At 44.8% G+C, this 18,350-nt stretch overlaps 1 protein-coding gene across 1 annotated transcript; it reads left to right on the forward strand.

Moving 5' to 3' along the window:
• Positions 1-12,607: 12,607 nt before the first annotated feature.
• On the forward strand, positions 12,608-18,001 carry C8H1orf53 (chromosome 8 C1orf53 homolog). Its single transcript, XM_074962205.1, has 3 exons — positions 12,608-13,202; positions 16,292-16,393; positions 17,788-18,001. Exons 1-3 carry the CDS (start codon positions 12,909-12,911, stop codon positions 17,857-17,859), a joined length of 468 nt encoding a protein of 155 aa, XP_074818306.1. The 5' UTR covers positions 12,608-12,908; the 3' UTR covers positions 17,860-18,001.
• The last annotated feature ends 349 nt before the right edge of the window (positions 18,002-18,350 follow it).

Below are 18,350 nucleotides of genomic sequence, written 5' to 3' on the forward strand. Positions count from 1 at the left end.
CCATCTGATACTGAGAAAAAATATGGGCGTGGTTTTGTCTGATATCAGATGGGGTTCCATTTTGAAGAGCACCTGGTCCCGTCCACTGCAAGGTCATGCTGATAGAGTGGGATCACCCAGGCTGGGATGGGCTTTGGCCCATACCATTCGCAGAGGTACCGGAACGTTTGGTATTCTGGGAATGCATGAGTGGTCATCCTATGTCATTAGCATCTTATTTTGGTGCCAATAACAGATGGTGTTTGGGAGAGCAGCAGCATTTCTTGTACCTAATGTGCCCCATGTAGCTAAGTGGCCTAAGGGGCTGAGTAGAGCCCAAGTGCGGCCTCTAAGTCACACCAATGAGAAGGCAATCCCACGGAGCCCAAAGGCCATCCAAGCCCCACCGGAGGGGAAACAATTCCACGGAAGACATAAAAAGGGCCAAGTCTGCACTGAAGGTGTGCGGGCTTCCTCCTTGACCCTATTGACTGCTGCTCCTCCCTCTGCTGGAGGCTGCCTGCAGTCTCAGGCAGACAGCACTGCATCACTTACACTCAGTTCACATTTTCAAGCTTTTCTTTGCAACCATGAGGGCTCGAAACTTTTTTTTTAAATGAATCTTAGATTCTGATGTCATCACAAGACTCTGGGATCCAGAGATTAGCATGTGCCTATTGTGTCTCGGGAGTATCCTAACATCACTCAGAGAGCCCAGCAGAACCCACGGGATCACAGTTTCAACATCTGCAGAATCTGCTGTGAGTGGGGGGCAGAGCTCAGTGAGGGGGTAGAGCCTAGCATTTGGGTGGAGCTTGAGAGGGGTACCACCATCTCTCCCTCCCCTATTTCAGCTCTGATAGCACCTCTGGTAGTTTGATGTTCTGCCAACTGCCACAGTCCTTTTTAACTGGCTATCTACTGTAGGTTTAAGGTACCCATTTTTTGTGGGGGAGGATATGTATGCAGGCCTGGCGACAGCAATTCCGGGCCTCAGGGCAGAACAGTCAAAGGGCCCCCCAGGCCCAGCATGGCACAGAGCTGGACCATGTGCGGCGGCTGGTGCACACAGGCACGCACAAGCCGCGCCCGCACGGAAGCGGTCCGCCTGACATTTGGGCAATGCTGCACCTGCGCTTGCTGGTGCCCAGCGAGGGGCTGCTGGCTGTGCTGTGGGGCACGCTCTTCCGGCACGGCCAAGGTTTCCACGTGTCCGCCCGGCTGCCTTTGCTACCGCCGGTACCACCCCCTGCATGCCTAGGAGCGGTAGCGGTGGCAGCCAGGGGTCCCCAGGCCCTTTTAAATCACCTGGGGCCCTGGGCAATTATCCCCTTTGCCAGCTCACCCCCCGGGGCGTCAGCGGGCCTGTATGTATGTGACTGTAGTGCTCATGATAGGTGTCAGAATATCAGCACTGGAACCTAAACTCTGCTCTCTAGATACCTAGGTACTCAGATGACCCTTATAACTGTAGTATCTGAATCCAGCACAAACATTAATGGACTTTATCCTCACAGCAGTCCTATGGGGTAGGGAGGGATTAACCTCATTTTACAGATGGGGACTATGGCATAGGGTAGATTAAGTGACTTGCCAAAAGTCACAAGTCATTGACAGAGCCAGGTCCAGTGCCTGAATCATGAGATCATGCTTCCTACCCACCTTATCCACTAAAGAGTGTCAGTGTGAACGGTTGTAGTACGCCATACTACCCTGCCAGCATACCTCAGCCCTGGGTGGATGCAATCACCAAGGGATGAAGCCGGATCCTTGGCCCTTCTGCTGAGACTACCAAGGAAGGAGCCACATCTGGGAGTTCTGTGATGCAGATGTTTGTCTTCCAAGAACTGGGCCACAACCAGCAACTCCTTTTAACCAGATCACTGAACAGCCTTCAGGTAGCATTTGTGTGCCAGTTTTAAATGGGTTTTTCTGGACCACAGCCCTCTCAATTCACTTTTTTGTCAACAGACGTGAAAGAAATTACCTGAAATGATGCAACTGTTATTTTTTCCAGGCATTTTCCAAGACCTTCTCGAAAGAACAAGTACACACACCCGCACTCCCGCCACTTTGCTCCTCTCCACATACTGTGGTTTCTCTCATATACTATAACATTTACAGTAACTTTACTAGAAGGCAGCTGGATTCAGCTCCCTCAGGAAACAATCAATTCCACTATTTAGCATCCCTCTAAGTGCATTTTCAGCAGGTAAAGAGAAATTTTCTGCCTCCGTGCAAGGGCAGAGCCAAGCTCAAACTTGGATCTGCCCCCTGGCAACATTATTCTCTGCTATCACCAGGCTGCCTAACCAGCTCTGCTCTGTTTTGATATTCTTCAGTCAGGGGAAACAGGAAAGGTGTTAGAGATACAAACAACTGCCCATTCCCCACTTAATATTTGTGTTTTGTTTTTAAGTCCTTTTGCTTCTGCCTCTGTCAACAGCTCTGATTGTATATAAACTTGGTTTTGTGCATCCAAACACACAGTGTAAAACCCTCTTAGCAGCCAATCCAGCATCCCTTAGTTATGTCAGCAAGGCCTGCAGATCGGGGCCCATAATGAAGTCATTATTTCCATAGACAAAAATCACTAGAAGTGGAGTGTCTTTCTCACCAAATTGTAGTATGTACACTTCAATGTACTGAAAAAATCAGGGACTTCCATTCCACCTGACCCTAAGAGTTGATGAAGGCAAATCCTAATGAAGTGACTTCCAAAAACAACATTGGTTTTATTTTAAATACATAGGAACTGGAGTAAAGTCCTAATTCATAAGATGTTCCAGCCCTGCAGGACTCTCTCAAAGAGCATTTACACAGCTAAACAGATGTGCATGTATCTAGATTCTAAAGCACTGTAACTTTTCCACTCTTGTATTGACATCTCTGTACTGGATCAAGTTACCATATTAGTAGGGGTCCTGTGCTCTAAAACAATCAGTCATTCTATTCTGTGGATAACCAGCCCTTGTATGTAAATATTCTGTTCTTATTCTGTACTCAGCACAAAGTTACACACATTTCTCTGCATCATTTTAGATTCCTAATGCATTTGATATTGCTTCATATGTTCTCAACTGATAAAAAATAACTTAGATTTCATTGCTATGCACCAGTGTTTTACTTTACTATCCCAAGTGTGACTAACCTGTGTCTATTCTTTAGATGTGCACATTTTTAACTATATACTTGTTGTTATGTCTGCTAATGGAAAATTTTCAAACTTCTCATATAAAGGGAAAGATTGCTGTTGCACCATGGCTGCTCCCTTCCATCTTCTCTGCACTAGAGAATTGCACCTTTACAATTTGTATTTCAAACAAACGTTGATAACAGGCAATAGTACATGTCCATCTTTGCAACACCAGTTCATTGTGGGTACCTATCCCCCAGTTCTCAACACAAAGTTCTTGAAGCAGGTACTTGTTGGTATAGCAATTCACAGTTGAGAGATACTGTGCGCACATTCCTTTTAGACGTGAATTTTCCATGTGTTAAAATCACATGTATTTTGTAAAATTAAATGACAAAATATTCTTATTTTTAAATAACAAAAGGCTCAGGATTGCTGCTTTGCACCTCATAAACCAAGACCTGTACACCTAGAATTCCAAAACCAATTATGCAAAATGATTCTGTGGTGGACACGATAGTAGTGAACTTCGCTCTGAAAAAAATGGAGTTGCAGTGATATCAGCAATTCTTGTGCACCACCGCTAGCCCTTGCGTGTGTGGAGCTGAAATGGAATGGAATGATAATGCAACAGGGGCTTGTAATGCCAACATTCTCTAGCGCAAACAAGGTTAGTAAGTAGACTAAACATAAAGAAATAATGCAGGGTCATTCAGCTCTATTTGCCTGATACTGCTGAAGGGTCTGAAATGAATTTGCCCTCAATGGCCTTCTCTATGCTACAATATTTTTAAATGGTCCTCCATTGCACAAGCACTGGTACATAGCTCCACTGGTGATAGCAACAGTGAGGGCACTAGTGTAAACGGGCTCTGAAAGAGGTTAGATGACAAAGAGGAAAAAAAAACCTGTGCCCTGTCTACACTAGAGCTCACCCTATTGGTATCACTAGTGGAGGTGCACAAGTGCTAGAGCTATACTGGTATATTCCCCTACATTTTTCAGTGTACATAAAGCCTAACGAAGAACACTATGAATTGATCATTACAAAAATTTGATTCCTACCTCAATAAGGAGCAAAGGGACACACTGGCAGCCAGCTTTTCCAAGCAAGAAACTGTAGGGGACTCAGACTTCATGGTGCACCAATTGGGCTGCCGCAACTAATCTTGTGTAGGTTACGCACATCGCTTATAGCAGTCACCAGTAAAATATGACATGTAAAGCTTCTAATAAATCAACCTGCCCCTGATGTTTTGCTGTATCCCCCTACACCATGAACACTAGAATAAGATTAATTACTTTATTAATAATAATCATTATTATTTGCATTACCACCTAGGAGCCCAAGCCATGGACCAACGCCCCACTGTGCTAAGTGTTATTCAAACAGATAGAACAAACAAACAGTTTACAAATAAGTATAAAATAAGAGAGGACTACTTGCCTATGCAGTATATAGCAATCTTTTTATACTGACCACCGTTTCACATCACGGATTAGGAGATTCCTCTTAGTTCATCTCCTCTTACCCAGAGTGACTGGGCAGTATTTCTGCAACAGTATAGAGGAAAAAACAGTACTAAGACAATAAAGAGTCAGAATCCAATTTGAAGCAGACTGAAGAGCAATGCAAGTGATCTCTGCTCACCTTAACTCCTAGCAAACATTACTAAATGCATTTAATAATGCTTATTTTCCTTATTGAAATTAAAGTAGCATGATAACTCTACTAAGTCTATAAACATTCATATGCATTGCAGTTAACTTGTAAAGCGCTGTTTACTTTCTGTTTTCTCACTTTGTAATTCTTAAATACTTTTGGTTTCTTATAACCTGACTTGAATTGAACTATTCTGCATGGGACACATTCACTGTACCATCCTTCAAAAGGAAGATAACAACACATGCCTTCCCAAGAGGAAGTCTTCCTAAAGAGTACAAGCAAAAGAAGGCAAAGCAAAGGAAAGAGTTGTAATAGCCCAGGTCTGTATAGAAAGGTCTGTTAGAGATGGAATAATGGATTAGAGAACCAACCCCATAAAAACTGTCAAGATACAGGGGGGCTGGAACAACTTGTATAGTGGGGGTGTTGAGAGTCACTGAACCAAACTGTAAACCCTGTATATGATGGAAATCACTCCAAGCCGGGGGGGGTGTGGCAGCATCACAGGCACCCCTAGTTCCACACCTATGTCCAGATACAATGCTAGGCACTCAAAGAAGAGATAGGGCACTTGTCAGCTACTCCTCCCACACCAGGTACTTATCATATATAGCACTGTAATTAGTCCATGTCACTAACATGACAACACTGTAATACCGGAGGTGATCTCACATGCAATATGTAATAGCAAATTACAGCAGTCACCAACTATCAAATTGGTGTTCCGTATTCATTAATTACCCTCAGATCTTAAAGTGACTTTTCCTATTAACAGTCAACTGTCACAAAATTTTGTATTAATTTAAATGGCAGAGGAGATGAGCTAACATAACATGTGCAACTACAGGGGAAGGAAGAAGGGATAACAGTAAGGAATAACATACTTAATATTGGTCTCCCCATTCTGCATGTCTTCTCCTTGATCTGCCTCTGTAACAAGCACACTGGATATTACCCCAATAAGATTCTGAGCATTACAATGACAATTCTTAGGATCTCCCCGGAGACCATCCAGACTCTGATTAGTTTCACAAACTGCTCCCACTTCCTAATCTATTTTCCAGAAAAAATTTCCAATAGATAAAAACATTTCTGGGCCCAAATTTTTTTGTAGACACTGTACATCCCCATCTGTTACTTAAAAGTAAAATGTTTAACTCTCTACTCCCTTCTCTAGAAGAACCCCAAACATGAAAATCAAAGCCTGATTCTCATCTACACTCAGGGTATGGTTATGCTGCAGTTTGAATAGCATGTGTAGGCATACCCGAGCTAGCTTTGATTGGGTTAGCTTGCTAAAAATAGCAGTGTCCCCACAGCAGTACAGGTAGCACAATGAACTAGCTGCCTCAGTATGTCCCTCGGCAGGACTGTACTTGGGCTGCTAGCCCATGCCACAGCAGCTACATGTCTATTTTTATCAAGCTAGCCTGATCAAAGCTAGTGTGGGTATGGCTACACATGCTGCAGTTGTGTCCCCCCAAGTATAGTACAGACATATGCTAAGACTGCTTTACTCTACTCTGGCGGTGTAGGATAAAGCAACCCCAATGTAAATGAGAATCAGGCACTTGTATTCTGCAAACTGCCTGAGTTTCACTTGGTAGATATATACTGGTAGTATGGAAATCATGCATAGAGAACTCAGGATCAAATTATAATAAGGCGTCACAGCAAAGATAATAAAACAGTCTGGGGCTTAAATAATGCTGATCTATATTTTATTAGTAGTACTACTATTTATTTATATGAGAGTAGTGCTCAATAGCGCAAATCTCCCCACTGTGCTAAGCACTGTGCAAATGCATAGACACAGTCCCAATTCCAAAGAGTTTAAAGCAGGAAGAATTGCTGGCTGTAAAATAAACCGATGAAAAGGATCCTCAACCAGAGCATAACTGCAGTTGCTGCAGCGGAAGAACCTGATGTGTAGCAAACAGAAACATATTAGAAATGGCTGGAGAGGGGGAGGGAAATAATCACTTGCTGAGGCCACGTGAGTATGGCTGGCTACAAAAACACTAAGGGTAGATATAGTCCATTTAGCATCATAAAATGACTTTGCTACATACCAACTAATAGCAACTGAAAGGCTGTTTTCATTTCTGAACTCACAAATGTGTGGCATTTCTAGGCTCCCATTTGAGTGTGCTATGAAGCTTAGAGAGCTGAAAATGCAAAAGAGCTCATTGAACAGCATTTCAGAAAAACTGTCTTCTTCCCACTCAAAGAAAGGTTAGCTCGTATCAGAAAAGCAGAGTCTGCTAAAAGACACACTCACTAGGATACACACTATCATTTCCAAATGTCCCTCACAGATGGCTCTCTGTCTGGAAGTGTGATTTTGAAGATACTGATTGCTCTTCCTCAAAACACAGTAAGAAATACAAAGACAAATTACTATCACGCATTTAAAGGGAAAAACATATTTCTCTGCTAGATGAGTAGTAAATCTACAGGAAGAGCTTCTCTTACTCATAGCTAAAAAGCTTCTAACCGTCTGGGGAGGAGAGAGCTGAAACATGGACGCATATAGGGACTGCTGTGCTGGTAAGGGAGCCTGAACAAAGAAGAAGCAATTGTACAAAAAAAGTAGGTAAGAATGTGCTTTGTACCACATATTACAGCTTACAAGTTTCACGCAAGGAAGCCTTATAAACACTGTGAAATATGGAGTAAAACTACCAAATCTGGTGATTGTGTAATATATACTAACAGTGCCCTGCACAATTATAGCAGCTACAAGTTCGATAAAGTACAACTGATTTGCCAGACTGCTTCTGCTTGTTGCTCAGGATGGTTAGGTGCATGTGCAGAGGCATCACTTCACAAATCAGGAAGGTGGGTGCTCCTCTTCTTACGACACTGGAAAGACCATACCTAGGACACTGCGTTCAGCCTGGGGCCTACATAAAACCAGGTGCTACAGTATCAGTGACCTCTGCAGCGTCTAAGAGCCCACATATTTGAATCAACCAAAACTTAACCACATGTATCCAGAGATCTCCCCACACACCTCAGAGATTTCCACAGACTGCAATTTAAAGTCTGCAGCTCTGGTGACCTCCTGCTCTTGGCCACACAAATGATCAATACGAGTTCTGTATGTGAGCCCAGGGGCCTGGTCCTTCACTGCCCTGCACCATATGGAGTCATTTACATCAGTACAAAGCCAAACATAAAATGCTACACCGAATCAGAATGGTAGCATTTCACATTCACTTTACACTGGTAGAAACGTCTACTCTAGGGGCAAGACCTGTTAATCAGGCCCCAGGTGTTATGCTCACAGCTGTCCCATCTTGATGCCCTGCCTTGGATATTCAGGTGAGGACTTTGACACTAACTCTAATAGATGGGCAGTGAAAAGGCACAAGACAAGCTTGTATCTCAAGAACCAGTAAATAACCTGCAACAGGGAGTAAGGCAATATCCCTATACTCTCGCTGGCCTCTGTCCCAATAGGTCCTACATGCCAGTCTCTTTCTACTGCACCCATTCCCATTGCTGAGTCAAACAGCAGTTGTTGAAGAAGTGTGACATCCAGTGGCAAAGGCTTTAAAACTAGAGCCAGTAAGGAATTTTTCAACTAAACTTTTTTGACCAAAACTGCTGATTCAGAGAAACTGGAACTGTTCACAGGAAAGAGTCAGTTTTGATGAATTTCCCACTTCAAAACATTGTTGAACAATACAGCTTCAGAAAAGCTCCCTTTTTGACTTTCGTTTTTAAATTAAAGTTAATTTAAGGTTAAAAATAAAAAAGTCAAAGTCAAAAATGCTTTGATTTACCTGATCTGAAAAAATAAACAAACCGCAGGTTTTAGGTTTGCAAAAATTTTAAAGATTTGATTTTTCATTCAGATTTGGGATGGGAACGTTTTTCAAACTCTTTTCTAGTCCTTTCTGCCCCGCTCTATTTAAAATCTCAAACTAGTGCCTGAGATCTGACACCACTAATATTCTGGGCATTCAAAGTCCCCATCCTATATGGCACAGCCACAATCAGAAATTATACTGACATCAAACTCTGATGGAAAGCCAGGCCTCCCCATCCACAAATGTTAAAGCAAGGGGCACCTTCCTGTGCTAGGAGTGAAGGTTTCAGTAACCAGCTTTCCCTCATTTCCCCTGGTACAGTGAGAGCTCCCCCCTGCTTCTTTCAATCTACTTTAGCCACTGCCAATCCCCCATTCTTATTGTCTTTTAGCATGGCTTTATCTCCTCCTCCCACCTACCTTGATTACCAAAAAGTCATTGACTACTGTCCTTCCACACTATACTCCCACACCGTTCCCAGACCATAGTTCAAAGCCAGTCCACTTGCAAACCCAAAGGGTTTTGAACAATCACACTCCTCCCATCTCAGAACAAATGCCCCCCATAAAAAATTAACAGAAAAATCCCCCTAACAATCAGCTTTTCCCTTCCAGGAAGAAAGCCCAGCTGCTGATAGAGATCAGCCTCCTGGTCCTTTTCCACAGTTCCCCTTTCCTGCTGCTCTCCATACCCCAACACCCCCACCTATCTCCACCAGCAACCACATGGCACCCAGGCCTCAGCACACTTTGATTCAGGATCTCTACTACTGAGTCCCCTCTAGTTCCTACAAACAATCCTTCATTGTCATTCCTGTTATGACCAACTGCTTATCTGAAGCCTGGGAGTAAACTCTCCAGGTAGCTGCAATCTGGGACCTTCAGGCTTCGTCCCAGGCTGAGTGGTTCACAGCACTCCACCAACATCCTGTTTCCCTGGCCACACCAGCTCTGCCAAGGTTCTGACAATCCCTTCTCCAGATTGTCCCCTCACTGCTAGAAACTCCAGTTACTGTTCTGCTCTCAGATGCTTCTACGACTCCCACCACACAGGCTCCTTGAAAAGCAGCAGCCATCTTACCTCTCCTGTATGATGAGAACAGGCAAACCTTCTCCAGCGGGCTGTGGAAGAATATCCTATGGGAAGCAGCAGAAGTCCCACTGCTTGAGTCATTTAAAACTGAAAAAAAGGTTGCTGGGACAACCTTCCACAGGCAGGGGCTAGCCTAGATGTCGGAACTGGTTGTTCTATAGGACCAAACAACAGGCAAAACTGCTATTTTTCACAGTGATAACAGAGCAGCATCACACACTCCAGACCTTAACCAGCTCCCATGGACTTCAGCTCTCTGTGCTTCTAATACACCTTGACTTTTAATCAGCAAAATTCACCCTGCTGTGAAGTCACTGAAATCAGCAGGTACAAGGTTATGCCTAGAGTCCACAAAAATGTGTGCTTGTGACAGGGTCTCTCATTGCACAGGCAATATTTTCAGGTGACAAACGAAGGAAGGTGTTACACAACATGGTCTGCAAAATCCTCACTGAAAAAGTTAGAGAGACATGTGCTGGCTGGTTCCGGCTGTGCCCAGGATTTCATAGCAGAAGTTCATGAGGAATTTATCTGTCAAAATTTGAAAGACACATTAAATCCGACAAGAACTGCAGGACAGGGGCCAACATCTGCAAATATGAGCATGCTTTACTGATATTTACAACAAAGAAACTTTTGAAATAGGATATTCAGCCGGGATCTTCATTTTGTGAAGCTGTTGAATATTGTAGTATATATAGGTATTCCCCTACACAAAAAATTGTTAGAGATCATACTGCTAAACTGCATAACCCACCAACCCAAACTGTAACAAGCAAGTAAGTAGTTAAGTCATTCAACACTCCACTTACCAGTTCCCTATCTCAACTTTCACTACCTCCTTCCATCGTCCACACTCAACTGCACAGCCTTAACTCCAAGGTCACACTTTTCCACATACAAATAACACACTATAGACTTCATCACTGTGTATAGGGAATATATCTTAATTTAGCTGAGGTCAGAGATCAAGCTGTGTGTGTGTGTGTGTGTGCGCGCGAGTATGTGTGATTGCGAGGGATCGCATATGTGCATTGGGGTTATATGCTGCAATTGAAAAGGACTTTGCTTTGGAGCTATGTCTGTAGGGCTGAATCCCCTCTCACTTGGACTGGCGTAAATCAAGAATATACTACTGAAGCCAGTGGAGTTACACAGGTGCAAAACTGGTGTTAGTGAGAGGAGAATCAAGCCCAGTGGGTTTGTCTATCATGATGTGTGGGTGAGAAAGCCTGTGAATTGAACATGTATTATCTAACTAGTGAATTCCTTGTTTTTTATTGATCACCTTGATAGGAAATGAACTCAACTAACTATAAGTTAGTTATAGGTTTTTTTGTGGGGGCTATAACTATTATATAACCAATACAGAGTGTTGCACTCATCTTACTGATAAAATTAAAGAACGGTATAGGAAAGAAGGTAAACTAAATTTTTCAGGGTAGGTGCAATATTTTATGTGTATTCTTGCTACTTTAAAGCATCACACACAGTGCTATCTGAATAATATAAAAAAAGTTTTAAAATATAATGACACAATTTGGGGCACTTTTAGCAATGTTCTGAGATGACAATACCAACAATGAACATCTTCCTGTGCTGTGGAATAAAACAATAAGATCTTCATAAGTTTCTATGCCATACTTTTTATTTTCAAATAAAATAGAAAAATACAATTAAATTCAACCTGAATACAAGCGAGAATACAAAATTGACTGAAATACGGACGGGGACACTCGGCAGATGAATAGTCCTCAGTGCAGAGTAGGGTCTTTACTGGGGTTGAAAATAAGTTAGTTATGATTTAACAACGTTGGGACCATTTGAAAGTGGTCCATCCTGTGCAGAGCACAGTGTTTGGTTACATGTACGTGCAGCTTGGGACACATGCTGGAAGAACGAGGAGGCCTTGTGGCACCTGAGAGACTAACAAATTTATTTGGGCGTAAGCTTTCTAGGGCTAAAGCCCACTTCATCAGATGCATGCAGTGGAAAATACAGTAGGAAGATATATATATAAATCTATATACAGAGAACATGAAAAAATGGGGGGTTACCATATCAACTCTTAACGAGACCAATCGATTAAGGTGGGCTATTTGCCTGCCTACTTACTGTGTCTTGATCTGGATATTCACTTCCTTGCCCCGGCAGGAAACCCAGCTATTAAAAAGTGAATGAATATAGAATAAAAAACAGACATATTTAGTATTTTCCTTTTAAGGCCTGATCCTGCAAACACATATACACGTACCAGCAGGATTTGGCTGGGATGTACTGGAAACTATTGACAGGTTTCAGAGTAACAGCTGTGTTAGTCTGTATTCGCAAAAAGAAAAGGAGTACTTGTGGCACCTTAGAGACTAACCAATTGTTAAACCCTGGATTTGTGCTGGAAATGGCCCACCTGATTATCATACACATTGTAAGGAGAGTGGTCACTTTAGATAAGCTATTACCAGCAGGAGAGTGGGTTGGGGGGGGGGGGAGGGAGAAAAGCTGGATTTGTGCTGGAAATGGCCCAACTTGATTATCATACACATTGTAAGGAGAGTGATCACTTTAGATAAGCTATTACCAGCAGGAGAGTGGGGTGGGGGGGAGGTATTTTTTCATGCTTTGTGTGTATAAAAAGATCTTCTACACTTTCCACAGTATGCATCCAATGAAGTGAGCTGTAGCTCACGAAAGCTTATGCTCAAATAAATCGGTTAGTCTCTAAGGTGCCACAGGTACTCCTTTTCCTTTTGGAAACTATTGGTCTACATAGCAGAAATATGCAAAAATTAAATATTTTCTGTAAATCCCTTGTCCACGTAGAATGGGTCATTTCTAACACAATTGCAGGGGCAAAGACATAATTAATTATGAGGTCCTGAACAAAGGTGCTTCCCTGAGGCATATTACACTAATTCCACAGGCCTTCCTTGCGCTGGAGGCATGGCTGGGCTCGGGGCTGTACAAGCAGCTAAGACAGTCTAAAGGCCCAATCCAAAGCTCGCTCGGTCCTGCCATTGCCTTGGGTGTTCTTTGAAGAACAAACGGGGAGAGCCGAGGTGGGCGACAGGTGACAGCACCAGGAGCAGACCTCGGTTCTTTTCTTGTCGGCCTCCCCAGGCGGACGAGCCCCAACGGGAGACCAGCCTGGGGCTGTTCAGGGCTTGTGACCCAGACTTGCTGGCGGGAGTGGGTGGCGCCCCGGCGAGAAGCGCCAGGAATGGGGCCCTCCAGCTGGCTGGGGCTGTCCTGCGGCTGCAGCAGAGCAGGGACTCCCGGCCGCAGCCGCGTCCCGCCCCTGGGCCCGTGGCAGCGGCGCCCCGGGCGCCCCGTTGCAAGCGGCTCCCCACCCTGGGCCCTTCTTTGCAGCCGGAGCGGCTGCGGCCCCTGGGTGCGCTGGGCCACGGGCGGCGCCGGCGGGGAGCGCTCTGAGCAGCCGAGCCGGCCGGGCAGCGAGGAGCTGCTGACGGCGGCGGAGAAGCGAATCGTGGCGCTGCACCGGGAGGCCTGCGCGGTGAGTCCCCCGCGCTTCCCGCTCGGGCCCGCGGGGCGCTGCCTGTGCAGCCGCCTCACCGCTCCGGGCTGCTCCCAGGCGGGCCCGCGGGGCTGGCGGTGCCCCTCACAGGCGGCGTGCTGCAGGCGAGGGCTCCCTGCGGACCCGCTCCCCCGCTGCAGCGGCTAATGGGCGGCCCGGGGCTGCTCCGTGCCGCGCCCACTGGCCGCCTTGCCTGGGCCTCTGCAGCCAGCCCCACGGAAGCGCAGGGAAAGGCTGGCAACGGGTTGGCTGCCCCGGGCCTCTCCCTCAGCCTGAGCTGGGGGCATGCGGGGTCGGCCCAACACCGCGGCCCGAGCACTGGCGCGTGGCCTGGGGGTGCTGGGAAAGGGGGGGGGAGGCGGTCGGATGAGCGCCGGGAGCTGCTCTCGGGGCTGGCTGCGGTCACAAGGAAGGAGTGGACGTGCACCACCGAGAGAGTGACAGGAGCTCCGTGCCCCAGCAATCCTTGTGCCACATTAACGATCGCTGACCGTCTTGCCCTTTCAACTTCCCCGGGGCAGGGGCTTGCTGTGGCCGGGGGCGGGGGGGTCCATTTGGGGTATTTCATAGCGATGGCCTTTCTAGCCCCAACTTCTCTGCCCAGAAGTATTGACACGTGCCTCTGCGCGAGCAGAGATGGACATTTGCTCACAAGACGCTGCCTGGTGCAACGGGAGCTGTAGAGAGAATAAAGTCACAAAACCCCACAGGAAAGCAGAGAAGCCTTCGGAGCGCGCTCCCAGTCCCAGCCTTCTGTAAGGTTGGGGCAAGTCACGGGAGGCCTGGGACCAAGAGAACAAATAAGACAGCAAAAGCGAAATCTTTCCGGGGAGGGGCAGCAGTCCCCAGCCTGAAAGCTCATGCAGAGCCTGAGTGAGCCATGCTGCGTGCACACTGGGGACTTACACCACTAGACCTTAGTTATTGATTATGTCAGGGAGAAATATGTCCAAAAGTAACAACCTGCTGTTACAATGCAACTCTTGGACGCCCGGCAAACTGCCCAGTGCTGGTAGCCTGAACAGCAAATGTATTTACAGTAATTTACCCAAACTTCGGGCCTGACAAACTCGCTTGTATTTCTCGTTTTTATGGAATGCACGAGTGTTTTGCAGGAAGGGCACTATGTCCCGATAACAGCCTCCAGGCAGAGAGGGTGCCGACATGTTAAGTGACTCTCTCCTTCCATCTCCAACTCCGGCATTGACATGATTAATAACCGCTCCGCTCCCCTTTGCACGCGGAGAGCTGCAGAGCTGGTACCTCAGCTCCCATACCGGAGGGCGGAGGAAAGCGGGGCAGCCTTGTTTTGTTTTGTTTTCTGGAGAGATGGAAGCAACCTGCTGTCATTGTGCACGGAGCTCATCACTAGCGGTAGGAACAGCACACTTGAGACCATGGAAGGCCCATGAGAACCTGCAGTAAATACTGTCTGTAGCAGTAAGTGGCGTCCACCTCCTCTCCCCCTGCTCTAGACACCGCACCCTGATCGCACCGCAAGGCGACGCTTGGCCCTTTCCCCCTCCTCACACGGATGTGCATCTCCGAGCACCTTGTGCTGCGCGCCCCTCTTCCGCCGCCAGCAGTCGCTGAGTTGGCCTGGACAGCCATTGGACTGTTCCGGTTGCGGAGTTTTGCCGTTGGCTCCAGCGAGATCGGTCCCCGCAGGAGGTTCCCAACCAGCCCCGGAGTGGACTGAGGAATTCCCCCATTCCTAGGCAGCTGCCCGCCGGAGGGTCAAATGGCAGTTGTAGGCAATCAGCATGGTTACAGTAAATGACCTCAACGTGGGCATGGAACTGTCCCCCGGCTAGATCTCCCACCTGCCTTCCCTGTCGCAGGCGGCTGGTTCTCTGCCTTTGCCGCCATTAGTGACAGCTGATGTTTAGCAGGCTTTCTGGCCCAATTTTAAAAATACCTTTGGGCTTCTTTGTCTTAGTCCGTCCGCTATTTCAGGGGCTGCAGGCAAACACCAGGGAACGTGTGCCTTTACGGATGCACAGGCGCAACAGAACAGGGAAGCAAAGGAGTTGATTCGCGTACCACTTTTGAAATGTGCAGCTCCAGCTTAACTCGGGGAGCGTTATCTTTGCTCTCCGAAACGTAGGCGTGACGTATTTGGTGTCGAACATTTTAAAGCTATGTCCATACCGGCAAAGACACGATCCAAAACCCTGGCATCTTAACATTTCCGCTCGCTATAAGCATTGTTGCAAAGGTCACTTACTGGAAATGACAATCAAAAAGTGACCTAAATATTAAAAGGTGATATATTGCTACCACACAGCCTTGTCCAGCAGCAGAGGCGGATGCCAGCCAAGTATTTACATTCCCTCCAGTATAAAATAGTTTAACGGTTGCACCATGTTTGCAAATTGCAGTTATACTTTTTAGCATCAAAGCTGGCGTGATGAAAGTTGCTTTTGATCAAGCAGCACTTGAAAGCAGCAGAAGGTGTCAACATTGTATAACCATTTTTAAAAATCATTTACAATGTAATCAAAACTCAGGAACATTTAGAAAGGGGAAAGAATGTGGCATAAAAAGTCCAAAAGTGTATAATGTCCAAACTGAACAGGAAGAACGTAAATGTCACATTCTCTCTCCAGGAGCAGCTGCTTCTTTGATTAGACCCTTTTCTGGAAGCATAAATACAGCATCATACATTTACACTTTCTTATAATTCGAAGTGTAAATGGATCTGCACCCTGGGAGTGAAAGTCCATTTTCTTCTAAAAAGCTTAGAATAATGTAGAGAATATATAAGATATCTCTAAGGAAATGAATGGCAAAGGCTGATCTGTGGCTATGTTAAAATATGCACTGTTGATGTTCTATTACTTCCTCAAATCTCTTTATTTGTCAGTTCTGTCTGAGTTACAGAGTATAAGGGTCAAATTATAACAGTGGTATTAATGCATTTAATCATGAATCACCGGTTGAACTGGTTTCAGTTAAGCAGTTGGATTTTAGGGAGATAATGTCAAAGCACTTCCAGTTTGAAATCGCAAAGAGATGAAGAATATATAGAATTGAGGTTGACTCTGTTTTGGGTGGTTCTTTTTAAGGCTGGCCTGCAAAACTATGTGGATCCAGTTACTGGCTATTTAGTGTTCACCAAAGTTGCCCACTTGCAGAGAGGTAAATGCTGTGGTTCTGCATGCAGACATGTGAGTATGAAATCCTTGCTTTGCAGCATTAAAATAACTTTGAAAAATATTTTAAATGCTGGCATTAGGAAAAGCTAGCAAGCTATCTGGCATGTTTCACTGTGAAATTTAGACTAGCCAAGGACAATAAGTCCAGGAAAGGTCACTGAGGGATTTTCTTAACGTTAAAATAGAATGTTGCAACATTTTAGGTTAACATTATCTCCTTGAACTGCTAGGAGAATTTCACAGGAGTTATTTAATAGACTGTTGTTTTATATAAGTTATGTTCTCGTTGTCAAGTGCAAGATGCCTGTGAAAAGAACCAGCATATCAGAAAGTCTGTTCTGAGCAAACTTTCTCCTCTTAAAGAAATGAGATAACAGAACCGAGACATTTTGCCACAAATGTAGTTTAGTTTTCTAGAATTATGTTGAAGGGTCTGTTTTCCAGTCTGACTGAAAAAGTATCAAAAGATGTAGGCTATGGTGGAATATTGTGTGATTTTTAAAATAATAGGACTTAGTGTTGGTATTTTCCGAATACCAGTTAGAAATCGAAGTTGTGCAGTGTGAGAAGGCGATGTTTTGTATTTTGCACACACCGCACAATCCCGCTTCCATTGACATACATAGCAAAAGTCCCGTAGCTTTCAATGGCTGACAAGATCAGGCCCTTAATAATATGTTGATCAATTTCACTTTACTCAGGCGAGTAGTGTTTGACGCCCCAGGTGGGTAACGTATATTTCCCCTTTGTAAATTTAGTTATTAGAACATGGTTTAAAGAACAGCGCACGAAAAAAGGGGAAAGGGGGGAAACAACGGGGTAATTTACAGTTCAAATGTGCACTGCTCACTTCTAGTTCCTCTTTGGCTTCTTAGTTGAAAAAGTTTTCTTATACCACTATTGCCGTGTGAAATACGTGAGTAATGATGCGAAAGACTCACTCTTTGATTAAAACTCATTAAGTACATTTATAAAGAGAGAGTCAATTGGTAAGACATTTGAAAACAAGTGTAAAATGATCAGGAAATGTTTACACTTATTACAGACAACACTGAAAGGCTCGAATGTTATTGTCCTGTCTGCCCCGTTGCTTTGCTAGGAGCTCTGTTATGCAGAACGTTTTGTAGTAATGCACCAACTAAAGAAATTTAAGGGTGGGGGGAAGAGATTGCTTTGGTCAGTCAAATTCTTCGAGTTGGAAGGACATATTTAGGAAATGGTTCTTGGGCACTAATTAGGACCATTTGCTTGGGGTTGCCATTATTTTCCTGTTAGTCTAGAGGGCACAATAGATCAAATGATTTATATAATATAATTAACAATTCTTCTTTAACCGTAGCAGGGTTGAGCTTTTTCTTACTGATTGCTAAGTAATGCAATAATGACTTGTTTGATTTCTTCTGCAGTGTCCATATGATCAAGCTAACGTCAAAGACCCATCCAAAAAGAAGCGGTTCAATTCATTTTTTTTTACTTGACAATCAGTGCATATGCCATCTACGATGAAGACTGCAGAAACCTAAGCCAGGATCAAGTCTTTGTGGCTTCGACTGCATGAATATTGGCATTCCTGTTATTGATGCTGGGTTATTTGAATACATTTCAATTGTAATAAAAAACAAGCTAAACCGTGTGTGCCTGGGTGTTTCAGATGCTACATTGTTAGTGATACTCCTTTCCCTTTCCTTAGCGTTATAAATCACACGTTACAAACTGAGACCACAATTAATTTCGCAGTAAAATCAAGAATAGGGGTGCAGGTAGTACTCAGATTACCATCGCTTTACTTAACACTGCTACTGTATACACCGTAAGTCACTTCAAGAGATGTTGTTGATTTTGGTAGTAAATCGAGGAGTTTCAATGATTTTTTTTTTATTATTTACATCACTGGATGCCATGTGTAACCTACAAGAATGCCCAAGAAGTGTAATCGCATTGCAAAACGGTTTTATTCTAGCAGTAAGAA

Source organism: Natator depressus, chromosome 8 (genome assembly GCF_965152275.1).
Source record: "Natator depressus isolate rNatDep1 chromosome 8, rNatDep2.hap1, whole genome shotgun sequence".
Classification (NCBI taxonomy): Eukaryota; Metazoa; Chordata; order Testudines; family Cheloniidae; genus Natator; species Natator depressus.